The sequence below is a fragment of the Pangasianodon hypophthalmus genome, chromosome 9 (genome assembly GCF_027358585.1).
Source record: "Pangasianodon hypophthalmus isolate fPanHyp1 chromosome 9, fPanHyp1.pri, whole genome shotgun sequence".
Classification (NCBI taxonomy): domain Eukaryota; kingdom Metazoa; phylum Chordata; class Actinopteri; order Siluriformes; family Pangasiidae; genus Pangasianodon; species Pangasianodon hypophthalmus.
Window position 1 is genome coordinate 28,389,015 of NC_069718.1, and position 18,821 is coordinate 28,407,835.

At 39.2% G+C, this 18,821-nt stretch overlaps 1 protein-coding gene across 1 annotated transcript; it reads right to left on the reverse strand.

Moving 5' to 3' along the window:
- Positions 1-4,994: 4,994 nt before the first annotated feature.
- LOC128318750 (NLR family CARD domain-containing protein 3-like) lies at positions 4,995-17,738 on the reverse strand. The gene is made up of 5 exons (XM_053236581.1): positions 16,414-17,738; positions 13,412-13,585; positions 6,844-7,017; positions 5,962-6,138; positions 4,995-5,815 (listed from the first exon to the last, which is right to left on the reverse strand). Exons 1-5 carry the CDS (start codon positions 17,736-17,738, stop codon positions 5,779-5,781), a joined length of 1,887 nt encoding a protein of 628 aa, XP_053092556.1. The 3' UTR covers positions 4,995-5,778.
- Positions 17,739-18,821: the final 1,083 nt, after the last annotated feature.

Here is an 18,821-nt window from a genome sequence, read left to right on the forward strand (position 1 = left end):
AAATTCCTAATACATGTCAAAGAATATGGCAAATAAAATTATTCTGATAACAACAATATCAACATTACTACTACTACTACTACTAATAATAATAATAATAATAATGAGTCACTATGATTAATAATATTCCATGCTATAAGGTAAACAGAGCTTTTGTGTAGTGAGTGAAGTGTGTTGTGCTGGATGGATCTTGGTTACTCTCGTGTGGCCACATTTCCAAACTTGACTCTCTGCATTTGCAGTAAATAATTTGGTTCAAATAATGAATTGATTTAATAAATTAAATGTATGAATGCATGTTGGTCTTTATTTGGGGTTTAATCAGAATAATTTCATTGATGACAGCTGTATGATAATTACTTTTGAACATGAGATTGAATGTGATTGGTTCATTCTGAACACAGCCACACCCCCAATTATGCAACCAGATCACTGTAACATTTTTTTTTATGTCTTCCTATTTTTCCCTAAAATGTTTCTGATGGTTTTTCACTTTTGAGGGTGGAAAAAGTTCTGATATGATTTATCTTGGTTTGATTTTTTTTCTGATCCATTGTAAGTAGCTTTATATATGAGTTTCTCAGAATCTTTTCATTGATTGATTGATTGACTTTATTAATCCCAAAGGGAAATTCACATGTCACAGCAAAGCTCACCACACAATAAATAGATAAAATAAAATAAGTAAAAAAAATAATAAATAAAAATTCTGCACAATACTGTATTTCATACAGCCCCCCTTTTTTCAAGCATCAAAGTACGCACTACACCATGTTGTACAAAATACAATTTAAAATTCTACATCAGTCATCTAATATGACATTGATTATATAATCTAATGGCTGTCGGTAAAAATGACTTTTTATATCGTTCCTTATAACTGAATTAATCTTGAGCTAAAAGAACTCACACAGGCTTGAACTGTTTCATGAAGAGGATGACAATCTTGATTCATTATACTGACCAATTTATCAGTCATTCTATCCTGTGCTATCACATCAATAGTGGGTAACACACAACCCACCACAGAACCTGCCTTTTTTATCAGCTTACTGAGTTTGTTCTTCTCCTTCTCCAACAATCCCCCTCCCCAGCAGGTAACAGCATACAAGCATTTTCTAACTTATTCTTGAGTAATGCAGGCTGGATAGTGTTGAATGCACTAGAAAAATCAAAAAATGTGATTCTAACTATGTTACCTGAAGTATCTAAATGACTTAGAGATTTGTATAAAAGATAGATAATTGCATCATCAACCCCAACACCAGTTTTGTAAGCGACCTGCAGTTTATCCTCAGCAGCACACAATAGCTGCTTAATATAATTTAAGACCAACCTCTCAAAAACCTTCATCAACTGAGCCATTAAAGCTATTGGTCTATAATGTGAGAACTCAGTGGGATTAATCTTCTTAGGGACTGGTACTACACATGATGTCTTCCATAAAACAGGTACCCTTTCCAAGCACAAGCTCAAATTAAAAATGTAATGAAACCCAACAGATTTGATCAGCACAGGCTTTAAGAACTCCAGCACTAATACCGTCAGGGCCTGCACATTTCTTCTTTTTAATTCTCCTTAACCCACTTCTTACTTGTTCCACTGATACAGCAAACTTAGGAACAGACTCACAAGTGGGAAAATAAGATGATCTTCAAACTGAGGAGGAAGTGGTGAACAACCATAGGCATTTCTCACATGTGCATATAACAAGTCCAAAGTTTTATAGTCTCTCGTGTCACAGTCCACATACTGAGTAAACGTGGGGAGAGTATTAGTGATGTGTCCTGGGCAGCACCAGCGTTCATTAACAGTGCCAGTCCACCTCCTTTCCTCTTCCCAGTCTCCACAGCGCACCTGTCCGGCGTTCTCTCATTCCACCAAGTCTCAGTAAAACACATCAAACTGCAGTCCTCAAACACTGATAAAAAGAATTTAAAAAGTACAACAAATACAACAATGTAAAAACATTCAGAGCTGCTGCGACAGGCTGCCACATGCACGGCGCCATCTTTGATATATATCCCATCCTGGTTGTATATATGTACTTACTTACCTGTGGCCATGTCAAGTATGTGTTCTTGTTGTAAAAACATGTTTATCTTGATTTTCTCGATGGGAAAAGTCAGGTGTTAGATGGAGAACTTGTGCATTTTCCTGTAGATGGCAGTAAAGACTCTGAAATCTAATTCAGTGCTTTTCAAACCTCATCTCAAACGATATTACCAAAGTCCTTATAGCAACCGTTACATCTGTGGAAAAAAAGTGGAAAAAACAAAGAAGAAAAGAAAAAGAAAAAGTAAAAGGGGGAAGGGACATGCCAAGCTGGGACTATTCGCAGGGCATGGGTGCTTGGTAAGGCGTGGCACTTGCCCATTTCAGGAGAGACCACTTTGCGCTGCCTTAATCAAACACCGAGAGATAAAAGAAAACAGAAGCTATTTATGGAGCAGATAATCACTACACTTCTCGATCATGGTATATTTAAAAAAAAAAACCTAAATAAATAAATAAATCCTCCTCTAAACAATTGTACATGCTAAAAAAGTGTAGTAATGAATATTTCACTATAATATCTAATTATTATTTCATATTTATTACAATATCTTAAAAATCACAATTAGAAATCATGTTTTTAAATGTTTTGTTATTGTTTTTGTTTGTTGCCGAGGTGCATTATGGGAGAATTCCAAAGTTCCATTGCATCCTGTACGTGTCTCTTAGTTCAATGCTTTGTTCTTTACGTGTTTTTCACAAGTTGAAGAGCAGAAAATTAGGATGAAATAAAAATTTTAATAAAAATAGAAACCACAAAAGAAGCAAAGCCAGCGTGTTAAGGTTATAAATGCCAATCCCAGTGTAGACTCTGGAGATGTGCCGTTCATGAAGGAGGAGTCGATTCTTCCAAACGACTCTTTTAGGTGAAGTGGCATATAGGAGCGTTTTGGAGTCTTTTCTTTTTCTTTTCTTTTCAGGCATGTAGACAATACTGTTAGTCGTGCAGTGGAAGTGAGTGGAAATGGTTTGGTGTAAAGCTTTTTCCAGCATCTGAGCTGTTGGTGAACGGTGAGTTTACTTGTGTAAAAACTTTCCACAAGGCAGAGGCCTCTAATGAAAATAAAGGTGTGTGTTGTAAAGGACAGTGTTTTAGTAAAAGGTTAGTGTTTGCAGACTTTAACAGTGGGAGCACACATTCAGCACACTGGAAGATCTCAGGTAGCGAGATCTTTAAAAAAAAAAAATAAAAAAAAGCTATAATAAAGTAAAGTAATACTCTAATGCATTTATCTACATCAGTAGGCTACTATATAAAACTAGCATTTTAGCTTCCTGGTCCCTCTTGAGTTTTAGATAATAACTCAGTCTAAAATCCACTATACCCAAAGCAGGAATAAAAGATGGAGGGAATGGGACAAAAACTAACATCCCCTTTTCATTTCAGATTTAAATATTTTATTTCAGCATGCTAGTTTAAAGCCATGTTACATATCAGTCTATGTAAAGTGAATATTGTTGTTAGAGGAGCTGAGGTAAGCTCAGGCTGGAACAATCAGTTCTATAATGTACAGGGTTTTAAAAGGAGTCATTTAGCCCCAAACAGAACATAAAGTGGTAATGCAGCCTCCTCCCCAGCCCTGCAACAATACACAGAGGCACACAGGCTTTCTCATTCTCTCTTTCACCCACACTGATAGACCAACTAAATCTCATGAACTGAAGTGGGCGGATCATGACAGTGAAATAACCAATGAGCATGATGCCTTTTTATTAAATCCTTACATACGTGTACATAATAACACACTTTAAACAGGGAACTCGACCATCCAGACCACAATCCTGGCAGCCAGGAGCCGAGGACCAGATGATACACAGTACACAGATTCACACACACACTCACACACACACACACACACACACACACACACTCAATAACACAGATTTACACACACATACTATAACATTGCTTATTCTATAGTATATGTGAAATGCACCTCTAAAATCCATGGATTGTTATTCAGTTATTCATTTTAAAACATATCATTCAGTAACTAATTTGAATTATTCAGTAATTATGGTTAAACTAAACTTTTTACAGAATTAAGGAACATTTTACCCAAATAATAATGACTGTAAGAAATTTCTAAATATTTCTATAATTACACAGCAGTGCAGTATCAGACTTTATAACATAAAGGCCTTGTGTGTGTAAATGTCAGATTAATTATAAATAGTGCAGCAGTGAAATATTAAATGAAGTGAGGAGGTGGAAAAAATGACAAAAAAAACATCAGGATTTGCTACATGACTTCTATAACTACATGGCCACAGATCAGTGTGTTATTTATACCTTTCAGCCTTTTGAAATTGGTTCATCGAGATTTAAAACTATGTTCATTACAAATACTCTTCATTATACTCCGAGAGGTGAAAAAGTTGTTTAAAGTTATTTCCAGGTGTAAAAACAAATAATTAAGACTGAATACAATCTACCAACATGCCTATAGAAATGACAGATAGTATTAGTATTAGACTAATATTTGCCTGCCTTACACTACTGTCTAAATATTTTGGGATATTTGGTGTAGATTCATGAAATATAATCTCAGTTATGTCCATTTCATTTTCAGTTACCTGGAAGAATACATACTGGCATCTTTCCAATCTCTAACTGTCCAGTTTGGGGGAGTCTGTGCCCACTGTAGCCTCAGATTCCCCTTCTTGGCTGACAGGAGTGGAACCTGATGTGGTCTTCTCTTGTTGTCGCCCATCCGCCTTCAAGGTTTGACTTGTTAAAAATGTAAGCATTGATACAGCTGTTGTAAACATGTCTAACTGTATCTTACAGATCGTACATCTTATGATGACGCAGCAGACACTGTAGAGAGATTTACTGGTTTGAATGCTGGGGAAACTGCCTCCTGATTATGACAGAAATCACTCAACAGATAGGGATTTTGAGTTACTGTTACACAGTGTTACATATATGTCCAGAGTATTTTCAATTAAAATAATTTTATTTAAATTTTAGAACTGTGCCAGCAAGAAGACAAACATGAGGCAAGCAGAGAGTAACTGTACATCTTTCAAAATTAAACTGAGTCAAATAAGTTAAGTTAGCAACAACACATTTAGCTACTGTAATGCTAGCATGATTACATGATTACTTAGGTTTGCTTGAATTCTGCTAAAACAGACAGTAAGCAATACAATCCCTTGCAACAGAATACTACACACCATTGTGGCGACTTATGTTTAAAGATGTGACAGAATTCACATACGGTGTTTGTAAGGTTTTCCCCTTTAAGAGATCAGAGTTTTTTTTTGGCTTGTGGGTTGTTCAGAAAATAAAGTTAGCCAGTTCATGGCTTCAGCATCCAGCTCGCATGTCGTCTCTTCTCATTTAATTGCACGAACACCCACACCATGACAATTAATATATTAAATTCTAGTTTTATGCCAGAATTGTCCTTTAAAAACACACCAGCAAACAATGAACAGAAGTTTAACAAAAAATGAGAAAAAAATGATTTATAGTTGTGATTTAATCCATCATCTGTGGAGAAAAAAATTCACTGTCATGTTACAACAAACCGAATGAATCCCTGTTGAGCAGAAACACACTAAAAAAAAATAGATAAAAACATGGAGCTAAAAATAACAACTTCTACATCTGAATATGAATGATTCAGCTCCCAAACTGCTGGAAATGTGGGACGGGTTCTAACGCTTCACCAAAATTGCTTTATCCTGGAAAAGAGGTTTGAGGTGAAACTCCTGTCATACGCCAGTCCTGATGAGTTTACAATCCTTAATTCTGAAAGAGAAGAGCATCAGTGTAAACAAACAACATCAACATAAACACCAACACACACACAAAGAGAAAATATTATATTACACAGTGAATATTATTCAGTATCATACAGTACAGTACAATAAAGAGACAGTAAGTCAGTAACTCACAGTAAGGTCTCCAGTTTACAGTGTGGATCCTTCAGTAGATCAGAGAGCAGCTTCACTCCTGATTCTCCTGGATTATTATAGTACAGATTCAGTTCTCTCAGGTGTGATGAGGAGTTTGACCTCAGAGCTGAAGCCAGAGCAGCACAACCTTCATCTGTAATACTGCAGTTACGCATCCTGCAAGAAAGAAAACCTTCTCACACTTAACACACTCAGTTTTAGCATTGAAAACATGAACTACACAAAATCTTTATATACAGTACATTTACTCTCCATCTCACACACACAACAATGAAAATATATCAGGTCACTATGTAACCCCATTAAAATGTAGTGTGTACATGTTCATGCATATACAGTTTTGTTAAAAATGTAGTTCATATACGCACTTGGAAACACACTCGTACACATAACGCAGTTTGTAAGTAAGGTTTAGTTCATGAAAGTTCGTGGAGATAAAAACTTTTGTTTCATTCGTTTTAAGATAACTTCATTGCATTGTTTAAAAAGAGAGTGGAAAAGTACAAAGCTGGTGAGAGTGGATAAAAGGGGGGTTGCCTAGCAACGTGCATGATTCTGATTGGTTATTTGGATAGGGGTTAATCAGCGAGGAGAACGAGAAAAGAAAAAAGGGGAAAAAGAGAAACAAACCAAACAAACAAACGAATGAATTAATTAATTAATTACTTATTACTATAGAATTAATCTAGAAAGTAAATCTGATTCTCACAAATATTTCAGTTTCTTACAAACATTTAAATCATATTCTAAAAGTTACAGCTACATAAAAAACACACAATCATTTCTGTATGTAATATTTGGGGACAAATTGATAATCTGACATCTGTGTGTGTGTGTGTGTGTGTGTGTGTGTGTGTATACCTCAGTTTCTCCAGTGTACAGTGTGGATTCTCCAGTCCAGCAGAGAGCAGCTTCACTCCTGAATCCTGCAGTTTATTGTTACTCAGGTCCAGTTCTCTCAGACTGGAGGGGTTTGAGCTGAGAACTGAGGACAGAACTCTACAGCTTTCCTCTGTCAGATTACAGTCACACAGCCTGGAAGAGAAATGATGAAGTGTCTGATTGATTTATCTGAGTGTGAAATGAGGTGTTTCCATCAGTTGGGAAATAAACTATCTACCTGAACACAAGGTTCTAAAGTCAGGATAAAAATATAAAATGAACAGCCTGTGTATAAACTTGGACTGCTCTTGGACAGATCCATGTGTCTCAGCTCATATGAGACGATGTATTTAACTTTCTGAAACAAGATAATAACAGAGAGGCCACTCTGAACAAACACATCTCTTTATTTCTAGCAGAGAGTTTTTCATACAGTGTGTTCAGCAGCTCTGGGGAAAGTTCTGCTGGAGAACATTTACACATTTACACACTGTCCTTTACTGCTTCATTACAGTGTGTTCAGTGTGTAGATCAGTGTACATTGTGCACACATTTACTTTCCATTACAAACATTTTCTGGAATATTTTTGCTCCCACAGAACAGTAGAAACAGGTCTATAAAATGGTAACAGCTCAAGAGGACAGATAACAGAGAAATTGGCTTATTGACCTCACTGTAAAGTACGACTAGTACTGGCATGATATTAAAGTAAATGGGTGTGTAATGTACACTGATCTACACACTGTAGAAATAAATGTACTTTGTTCTGATGTGAGAAGTGATGTAGATATTTCAGTATTAACACAAAGCTGATTTTTCACAGAGATGGAAAACAGTTGCAGTTCATTGTTCATTGGACCTTAATCTTATAACTTTCACACACAGATACAAATCACGTAACACCCCAACACACACACAAAGCTCAACATCAGAAACAATGCTAATCTACACCTTATAAAAATACACACTTAAATTTTTTTTTAATCCTATAAAACACTGGAATCTAGCCATGGGGGTCACAGTCCAGTGACTTCTGTGCCCGGATAAATAGAGAAGGTTGCGTCAGGAAGGGCATCCGACGTAAAACATTGCCAAATTTAAACATGCGAATCGTCAGTACTCTGAATTCCATACTGGATCAGTCGAGGCCCGGGTTAACAACGACTGCCATCTGCACCGGTGACCTACAGGGCGCCGGTGGAAATTGGGCTACTGTTGGTTGAAGAAGTAGAGGAGGGAGGAGAGTGCATAGACAGAGAGAAGAGGAAAGGAAAGAGTGTAGGACTCAGAATAGGAACTCTGAATGTTGGTACTATGACAGGGAAAGGTAGAGAGCTGGCTGATATGATGGCGAGAAGGAAGGTGGATATACTGTGTGTACAGGAGACCAGGTGGAAGGGTAGCAAGGCTCGTAGTATAGGAGCACGATTCAAGCTGTTTTATTATGGTGTGGATAGTAAGAGAAATGGGGTAGGTGTGGTCTTGAAGGAGGAGTTTGTGGAGGTGAAGAGTGTGTCAGACAGGGTGATGAGTCTGAAGTTAGAGATTGAAGGGGTGATGTTGAATGTTGTTAGTGGTTATGCCCCACAGGTAGGTTGTGAGTTAGAGGAGAAAGAGAGATTCTGGAGTGAATTAGATGAGGTGATAGAAAGTATTCCCACAGGTGAGAGTGGTGATAGGAGCGGATTTTAATGAACATGTTGGTGAGGGGAACACAGGTGATGAGGAGGTGATGGGCAAGTTTGGAGTTAAGGAAAGGAACCTTGAAGGACAGATGGTAGTGGACTTTGCTAAGAGGATGGACATGGCTGTGGTTAACACTTATTTTCAGAAGAGGGAGAAGCATAGAGTGACTTACAAGAGTGGAGGTAGGAGCACACAGGTAGACTACATCCTATGTAGAAGAGGCAATCTGAAAGAGATTAGTGACTGTAAAGTGGTAGTGGGAGAGAGTGTAGCCAGAGAGCATAGGATGGTGGTGTGTAGGATGACTTTGATGGTCTGTAAGAAGAAAAGGTCAAAGATAGAGATAGAGAAGAAAACCAAGTGGTGGAAGCTGAAAAAGGAGGAATGTTGTGAGGACATTAGACAGAAGTTAAGGCAGGCTCTGGGTGGTCAGGTAGTGCTGCCAGATGACTGGGAAACTACAGCAGAGGTGATCAGGGTGACAGGAAGACAGGTGCTGGAAGGAGGAAAGAAGGAGACCTGGTGGTGGAATGAGGGAGTTCAGGATAGTATCCAGAGGAAGACGTTAGCCAAGAAGAAGTGGGACATGGACAGGACTGAAGAGAATAGACAGGAATACAAGGAGCTACAGCACAGAGTGAAGAGGGAGGTGTCTAAGGCCAAGTAGGAGGCATACGACGAGTTGTACACTAGGTTAGACACTAGAGAAGGACAGAAGGACTTATACAGGTTAGCTAGACAGAGGGATCGAGATGGGAAGGATGTGCAGCAAGTTAGAGTTATTAAGGATAGAGATGGAAGGGTGAGAGAAAATGAGAGGGGAAAAAAAAAAAAAAAAAAGAGTAGAAGGGGTGACCTCTGTGGAACAGAAAGAAGATAAGATTAGAAAGGATGAAGTTAGGAAGGCTTTGAAGAGGATGGCAGTTGGTCCTGACGACATCCCGGTGGAGGTCTGGAAGTGTCTAGGAGAGGCAGCAGTAGAATTTTTAACTAGTTTGTTTAACAGGGTTTTAGAGAGTGAGAAGATGCCTGAGGAATGGAGAAGTAGTGTATTAGTGCCGATCTTTAAGAATAAGGGTGACGTGCAGAGTTGCAGCAACTATAGGGGGATAAAGTTGATGAGCCATACAATGAAGCTATGGGAAAGAGTAGTGGAAGCTAGGTTAAGGAAGGTAGTGGAAATTTGTGAGCAGCAGTATGGCTTCATGCCCAGAAAGAGCACAACAGATGCAATCTTTGCTCTGAGAATTTTGATGGAGAAGTATAGGGATGGTCAGAGGGAGTTGCACTGTGTGTTTTTTAGACTTGGAGAAGGCGTATGACAGGGTGCCAAGAGAAGAGCTGTGGTGGTGCAGGACATGTATGAGAGGAGCAGGACAGTGGTGAGGTGTGCTGTAGGTCAGACAGAGGAGTTCAAAGTGGAGGTGGGACTGCATCAGGGATCGGCTCTGAGCCCCTTCCTGTTTGCTATGGTGATGGACCAGTTGTCAGAGGAGGTCAGACAGGAGTCTCCTTGCACAATGATGTTTGTAGATGACATTGTGATCTGTAGTGAGAGCAGGGAGCAGGTGGAGGAAAACCTGGAGAGGTGGGGGTTTGCACTGGAGAGAAGAGGAATGAAAGTCAGTCGTAGTAAGACTGAGTACATGTGTGTGAATGAGACGGAGCAAAGTGGAACAGTAAGATTACAGGGTGAAGAGGTGAAGAATGTACAGGAGTTTAAGTACTTGGGGTCAACAGTCCAGAGTAAAGGAGAGTGTGGGAGAGAGGTAAAGAAGCGAGTGCAGGCAGGTTGGAATGGGTGGAGAAAGGTGTCGGGAGTGCTGCGTGATATTTTTCTATCCGCGAGAATCAAGGGGAAGGTGTACAAGACAGTGGTGAGACCGGCCATGCTGTATGGTTTAGAGACAGTGTCACTGAGGAAGAGACAGGAGTCAGAGCTAGAGGTAGCAGAGCTGAAGATGTTGAGGTTCTCTTTGGGAGTGACAAGGTTGGACAGGATTAGGAACGAGTACATCAGAGGGACAGCTCATGTTGGATGTTTGGGGGACAAAGTTAGGGAGGCCAGATTAAGATGGTTTGGACATGTTCAGAGGAGGGAGAGTGAGTATATTGGTAGGAGAATGTTGGACATGGAGCTGCCAGGCAGGAGGCAAAGAGGAAGGCCAAAGAGGAGGTATATGGAGGTAATAAATGAGGATATGAAGCTAGTGGGTGCAAGTGTTGAGGATGCAGAAGATAAGGATAGGTGGAGAGTGATGATTCGCTGTGGAGACCCCTGAAGGGAAAAGCCAAAAGAAGAAGACTCCTATAAAACACTGGGTCTCATTTATCACACTGGATATGAATGAATTTACTCATAAAACCTGTGTAAGAGCATTTACACAGGAAATGTTTAATGTGTAAATTAAAAATGTAATGTTGTGGAACATCTACAAGATGTTGAGAGAAAAGGTTGAGGAGGTGTTGGATCAGAGTTAAATGGGCTTGGCCACTCAGCACAAGAGCTAGCTCTTTATCTATGTGCAGAGCTGTTTTATCTGGTCTTTATTCTGACCCTCAACCCAGAGCTTCTCCACCAACACCTCACTGTCCTCTACTTTCACATTCATCAGGCACTTATGGAGGAGCTCTGGACTGAGCTGGAGCTTGGGGAATAGCAACACTGGACTCCTGTTCCTGTGTGCTAGGGGTCTCACTGGGGACAAGAGCTCCTGAGTTTGTGTCAACTTACAGATAAAATAAAACTAAATACAGTGAAGCTTGAATGATCAGCTTCAAATCGTGCAATTGTCAGTATGTTACTGTGATTTTATAAACAGATTACGCTATTTAATTCAATTACACACCAATTTAATGAAACTTTTGTGAAACTCCGTATCATATTAATGGCATTAATTAAAGAAATGTCAAATAGGAAACAAATAATTTAAATAGCAAGCCAACACAAATTCCTAAATTAACACAAATTCCTAAATTAACACAAATAAGACGAATCATTCGATCATTAAGACAGAAGAAATGCATCTGTATAAAGGAGGACGGGCCCCGTCTGTCTGTGTATAGCAGTAAGCTGACACGTTGCAAACGCCTCAGCTGACAGAAGATTTAGAGCACACTGTTAGAGATATTTAGATATTTAGAGACCAGTAAGAATTTTCTGGAGGATGAACGCTGGTTTATAAATCACTTCTGTTTGTCACGGCATCTTCTTTAAATGCTGTTCAACACTTTAGAGCACTAATTTAACCAACACAACAACCTTGTGCCATTCCTGTGCATGTCCAAGTTTATCAGTGCTTGGATTTCTTGTTATTGTCACGTTTCAAACAGAAAGAAGTGACTGAGTGTAGCGTAAGAGGCTGAAGAGTGCATTAATTTGAGAAATTTCTGACCAACAGTCACTGAGACACTTTAAACTATAAACACAGCAGTTTCTCTGTGTGATGCTCGGTGTCCATGATCACCTGGGTACCGTGTAGATCTCTTTCTTACCTTTCATATTAAACCACTTTCTTACAAGTGAGCTGTGGTGTGCACGCATTTGGTCAGGGTTTTAGATGATCTGTGGCTGTGGTTTTAAATGATCTGATCACATTTCCATTCTTGTTCTTCTTGACCTAAGTACAGTATTGAAAGCTGCAGACCATGATATTCTTCTACACAGACTTGAACATTGGGTAGGTCTCTCAGGAGCAGTACTAAGCTAGATCAGATCATATTTGTGTGGTAGACAGTCTTATGATAATTTGGGAAGTCACTCATCAAGACAATATGATATTTCATTTGGAGTTCCATAAGGATCTATTTTAGTACACTTGCTTTTCTCCCTCTACATGTTACCTCTTGGTAGACTCATTCAAAAACATGAAATCAGTTTTCATAGTTACGCTGATGACACACAACTTTATATATCAGTGTCACTGAGTAATCAAGAGCCAATTAACAAATTGATTACATGCTTGAATTAAATATCTGACTGCGTGCTACAGAACGTTCTGCAGTTAAACCAGGATAAAATGGAGATATTAATTGTAGGAGATAAACAGAAAAGAGAATACTTACTGAAAAATGAGCTGGTTACAGGTTAGAAATCTGGGTGTAACAGTCGACTCTGATCTCAGCTTTGTTCCTCACATCAATAATATCTCTAAATTTGACCTTAATCATTTGGGGAACATTATAAAATTTCCTCAAATTATTAAATGTGACCTCAGAAAAACACATCCATGCATCTTTTTACCTACTATTATCTACTATTTATCCATTACAGTTAGTACAAAATGCAGCTGTTCAGCTTCTAACACAAACTAAAGAGAGACCATATTACTCCTATTGTGGAGGAACTGCACTGGTTACCTGTGACATCCAGAGTCGATTTTAAAGTGCTCTTATTAGTTTTAAAACTCTTAATGGCATTGCACCTGTGTATTTAGCAGAATGCCTGATGGATTTCACCCCAAATCATTTTTAACATCAACAAATGCTGGCTTCCTTAAGGTGAATTTTAATAAGAAGAAGCTCGGTGAAGCTGCTTTTAGTGTCTCTGCTCCCAGGACGTGGAACTCACTCCCAGTGTATATCCATCAGACACCTTCACTAAATATATTTAAAAAGCAGCTTAAACACATTTATTTACCTTGTCTTTTAATTAGTCCTCTTGATTATATGCTTAAAACCACTATTTATCTCTTAATGATCTACTCAATACTTTGTTTGATTACATGTATTTATTTCTTAATGACTTTTCAGGTTTTAATATTTTATTTTCAGGTTGTGTAGCATTATTATTAGGAATTGACATTTATTAACATACTTAATGTTTTTTTTTTGTGTGTGTGTGTGTGTGTGTGTGTACACCTCAGTATCTCCAGTGTACAGTGTGGATTCTCCAGTCCAGCAGAGAGCAGCTTCACTCCTGAATCCTGCAGGTTATTGACACTCAGGTTCAGTTCTCTCAGACTGGAGGAGTTTGAGCTGAGAACTGAGGACAGAACTCTACAGCTTTCCTCTGTCAGATTACACTCCCACAGCCTGGAAAAGAAATGATGAAATCAAACACACAAATACAGCCATAATACAGCTAAAGTTTAACATGTAACAGAAATGTCAGTGTGTTTCTCTCACACACACAAATCAGAGGACAGGACACCACATCAGCACATTTACAGGAGCAGGGACGTCTTTCTGCACTCCACAATCTCTCAGCTACAGTTTATTATAAGACCATTAGGTCATGTACATAACACACACATGCGAGAGCGAGCAGCCTATAAACAATACACTCTGATCTGTGTTCAAGTTTCTACAACCAACACTGCAGATATAGTGCATTTTATTACAGAAAATAAAGAATTATAGAACTGTACACTACCAGTTAATAACATGCCAGTACTAGTGGTACTTTAAAATAAGTTATATGTTGAATTTCACAGAGACGGTAAAACAGTTGGTGTGTGTTGTTCTCTGTGCTCGTACTGTTATAAATCTGTCACCTCGAGACCTCTGATTTTACACACACTGGATTAGGTGTTTGGTGTGGACCCGAGTACAGGTGGAGTCAGATACATCCAAACAGATCCAAACTAAAGAGAAAGTTTGAACTTTCTAAACCAAACAAATTAGGTGTGAAAGCATCCTTATTCTCTCTCACATGTGTTGCTCAGTGCAGATAGGGCTGTGCAATATGGTGATACATATCATAGGATGAGTAAATATAATAATGAATAATGTCTATTGATAGATATTTTCCTGTATCCTCTGTATCAGCAATGTAGTAAAAGCCACCTTTTGGCAGCTGATTTATGTCACTAATGTCAGCACTAGGAGCTACTAGCAGTGTACTAGTAAACAAACGCTCCTGAATGGAGCAACAGAAAAGTGTTCAGCCTATTTTCCAGAGATCTTGAGTTTAAGTCCTGATGATGCCACAGACATCAGTGGCCTGGAGTCCAAGTGAGCAAGTGAGTCCCTGCTCTCAGTGAGGGAGGGGTGGCATACTCTCTCTCCCCTATCAATCACAGTGATACTAACTGATCATGGGCGTCTGTGAGCTCATGCATGTGGAAGTGGGCAGATACTGCTTTCCTCCAAGTGTGTTATGTTGCATGAGCAGTTAGAAAAGATGCGGTTGGTGTCACTTGTGTCAGAAGTTGGTAGGGGACAGGGTCGTATGATAGAGGAGACTGAACTGGAGAGTGGGAATCAGACGTGACTACATTAGCGAGAAAATGTGGGGGAAAAAAACAAGCATGGAGGAGCAGGACAGAGTGAAACTCCCCACAACACTATGTTACACAGAACAAAAGATGGGGAACTTGTACGTAAAGGGCACATGAAGGGAAATAGTGTTTTTATATTTACTTTTTACATTTTGTATTCATATTGTTTTGTTTTTCATGCTCTTATTTGTCATAGTTCTCTTCAATGTCACTTTCAAATAAAAGGAGAAAAGAAAACGTGCCTTTCACTGGTGTTTAGTTCAGAAATGTGTTTACATTTACATTTATTCATTTAGCAGACGCATTTATCCAAAGCATCTTACAAATGAGTAAATATAATTTATAGGAAGATGGAATATAAAGCGATATTTTTCTTTTATGATTATTATTTTTTTCTTCCAGTGGGGACAAGTCACGAGTTAGTTAATTGTTCATGGAAGAGGTGGGTATTTAGCTGTTAAGTTCTTAATTACATGCAGTTATTTTGTACAGAGAGCTCACACGAAATCAGGATTTATAGAACGATCATATCCAATTGTAGCGCGATGGAGGCATTGCCTCCTCTCACATGACTTTCCCCCATTCATTCTCAATTACCCCCACTCAACCCACGGCACGTTATGGGGTCTCTGTTATAAGTCAATGGGCTGAGGGGAGGCGTGCCTCCGCTGTAACTGTACCTGCGGGTGTCGCTGTTAGACAGTGTTACTTTATAAAAACGAGTGACTTTTATACTTTTAATGTCATTTTTAGTAATATTTGCGTCGTTTTATTTTTGCAATATCGATTATTTTCTCATCCAATTTTTTGAGGAGACACTGCCTCCCTTGCCTCCTCGGAGGAAACGCCCTTGATTTTATATATATATATACACACAGTACTGTGCAAAAGTCTTAGGTGCCTTTTTTTTTTTTTTTAGTACAAACTTTGTTATAGATGTTTATTTTCTGACTTCTACATTATTGATTCAGCACAAAAACATTTTAGATTCCAAACATTAGTTTTCCAGCACAAAATGAAATGTTAAAGAAAAATGTTTGCATGTCAGTAAAGAAAGCAGCAGATTCCATAAGAGACACTTTTCAGATAAAAACATAATGAAGGCTGCTGGGTTTCGCTGCAGAAATAAGAAGCGAGTCGACAGTCAAAGTCTCCAGAAGAACTGTGGCTGCTTCTGCAAGATGCTCAGTAACACTTCCAGCTCATTTCCTTATAAAACTGCACACACTGCACCTCAGATACTGCTTTATTTTTAAAGTGAAGGATCGTCACACCAAATATCGACTTTGTTTCATTTATTATTGTTTAGTGCTCTTTATAGGATTTTTTTAATGTAAAAACATTTAGTTTCATTATTTTTGAAGGCATCTTTGCTCTACAGAATTTCGTTGCATGTGCCTAAGACCTTTGCACAGAACTGTATATATATAAATTTTCAAGATGTGAAATTATCCATATTGTGATATAAGATTTTGTCTGTATCGCTCAGTCCTCAGTACAGACATAAGGTGTTCGTTTAAATGTGTTAATTTAAAGACGATTAAAGTAACTATTAGCAAGCATTAATCCAAACAGTGCAGTTCAGTGTTACATTAAAATAACAAACCATGCAGTAATACATTTATAAATAAAAATACTCACTCTGCTTTTCTGGAGGCTTTGACCACTGGCAGCAGCCTCAGAAGACATTCTTCTGATGGGTCATATTTACTCAAATTAAACTTATCCAGCTCCTGTTCTGAGTTCAGTAACACAAACACCAGAGCTGACCACTGAGCAGGAGAGAGTCTCGTTCCACTGAGACGATTGTAACCTCCTCTGTTCAGGTAAGTTTGTACTTCCTGCACTAGAGAATGATCATTCAGTTCATTCAGACAGTGGAACAGATTGATGGATTTCTCTGGAGATGGATTCTCCCTGATCTTCTCCTTGATGTACTCGACTGTTTCCTGTTTGCGGTGAGAGCTGCTTCCTGTCTGTGGCATTAAGCCTCGTAAGAGAGTCTGATTGGACTCCAGTGAGACACCCAGAAGGAAGCGGAGGAACAGGTCCAGGTGTCCATTCTCACTCTGTAAGGCCTTGTCCACTGCACTCCTGAGGAAATCAGACATGTTCGACTTTCTGAAAAGATCAGACAGATCAGTGGTTTGTTGTTTTGTTACATTTCTGCTGATGAAGGACAGAAATGCATATAAAGCAGCCAGAAACTCCTGAACACTCAGATGTACAAAGCTGAACACCTTCCCCAGGTGAAGCCCAAACTCCTCTCTGAAGATTTGGGTACACACTCCTGAGTACACGGACACTTCTCTGACATCAATGCCACACTCTCTCAGGTCTTCCTCATAGAAGATCAGGTTTCCTTTCTCCAGCTGTTGGAAAGCCAATTTTCCCAGTGCCAGGATACTCTCTCGGGTCTGCTGAGGATCTGGATCACATTTCTGATGGTACTTTTGGTCCTTGTGTTTGATCTGAAAGATCAGGAAGTGTGTGAACATTTCAGTCAGAGTCTTGGGGATCTCTCCACTCTCTGCTTCACCCAACATTCTCTGTAGAACAGTGGCTGAAATCCAGCAGAAGACTGGGATGTGGCACATGATGTAGAGGCTTCTTGAAGACTTCATGTGTGTGATGATTTTATTGGCCAGGCTCTGAGCACTGATCTTCTTCCTGAAGTACTCCTCTTTCTGAGGATCACTGAAGCCTCGTACCTCTGTTACCTGGTCTACACACTCAGGAGGGATCTGATTGGCTGCTCCTGGTCGAGAGGTTATCCAGAGGAGAGCAGAGGGAAGCAGATTCCCCTTGATGAGGTTTGTCAGCAGCACATCCACTGAGGCTGACTCTGTCACATCACACAATCTCTCATTCTTCTGGAAATTTAGAGGAAGTCGACACTCATCCAGACCATCAAAGATCAACACCACTTTGTAGGAGTCACAGTCTATCAATTGTAGTTTTCTCATTTCTGGGAAAAAGATCAGAGGACAGGACACCACATCAGCACATTTACAGGAGCAGGGACGTCTTTCTGCACTCCACAATCTCTCAGCTACAGTTTATTATAAGACCATTAGGTCATGTACATAACACACACATGCGAGAGCGAGCAGCCTATAAACAATACACTCTGATCTGTGTTCAAGTTTCTACAACCAACACTGCAGATATAGTGCATTTTATTACAGAAAATAAAGAATTATAGAACTGTACACTACCAGTTAATAACATGCCAGTACTAGTGGTACTTTAAAATAAGTTATATGTTGAATTTCACAGAGACGGTAAAACAGTTGGTGTGTGTTGTTCTCTGTGCTCGTACTGTTATAAATCTGTCACCTCGAGACCTCTGATTTTACACACACTGGATTAGGTGTTTGGTGTGGACCCGAGTACAGGTGGAGTCAGATACATCCAAACAGATCCAAACTAAAGAGAAAGTTTGAACTTTCTAAACCAAACAAATTAGGTGTGAAAGCATCCTTATTCTCTCTCACATGTGTTGCTCAGTGCAGATAGGGCTGTGCAATATGGTGATACATATCATAGGATGAGTAAATATAATAATGAATAATGTCTATTGATAGATATTTTCCTGTATCCTCTGTATCAGCAATGTAGTAAAAGCCACCTTTTGGCAGCTGATTTATGTCACTAATGTCAGCACTAGGAGCTACTAGCAGTGTACTAGTAAACAAACGCTCCTGAATGGAGCAACAGAAAAGTGTTCAGCCTATTTTCCAGAGATCTTGAGTTTAAGTCCTGATGATGCCACAGACATCAGTGGCCTGGAGTCCAAGTGAGCAAGTGAGTCCCTGCTCTCAGGGAGGGAGGGGTGGCATACTCTCTCTCCCCTATCAATCACAGTGATACTAACTGATCATGGGCGTCTGTGAGCTCATGCATGTGGAAGTGGGCAGATACTGCTTTCCTCCAAGTGTGTTATGTTGCATGAGCAGTTAGAAAAGATGCGGTTGGTGTCACTTGTGTCAGAAGTTGGTAGGGGACAGGGTCGTATGATAGAGGAGACTGAACTGGAGAGTGGGAAT

Excerpts from the sequence above, each read along its gene's own strand:
- LOC128318750 (XM_053236581.1), bottom strand. The coding sequence starts at position 17,738 with ATGAGAAAACTACAATTGATAGACTGTGACTCCTACAAAGTGGTGTTG. Across the intron at positions 13,586-16,413 it reads AAAGCCTCCAGAAAAGCAGA|GCTGTGGGAGTGTAATCTGA; the intron begins GTGAGTATTTTT and ends TTTCTTTTCCAG. Across the intron at positions 7,018-13,411 it reads TGTACACTGGAGATACTGAG|GCTGTGTGACTGTAATCTGA; the intron begins GTGTACACACAC and ends TTTCTCTTCCAG.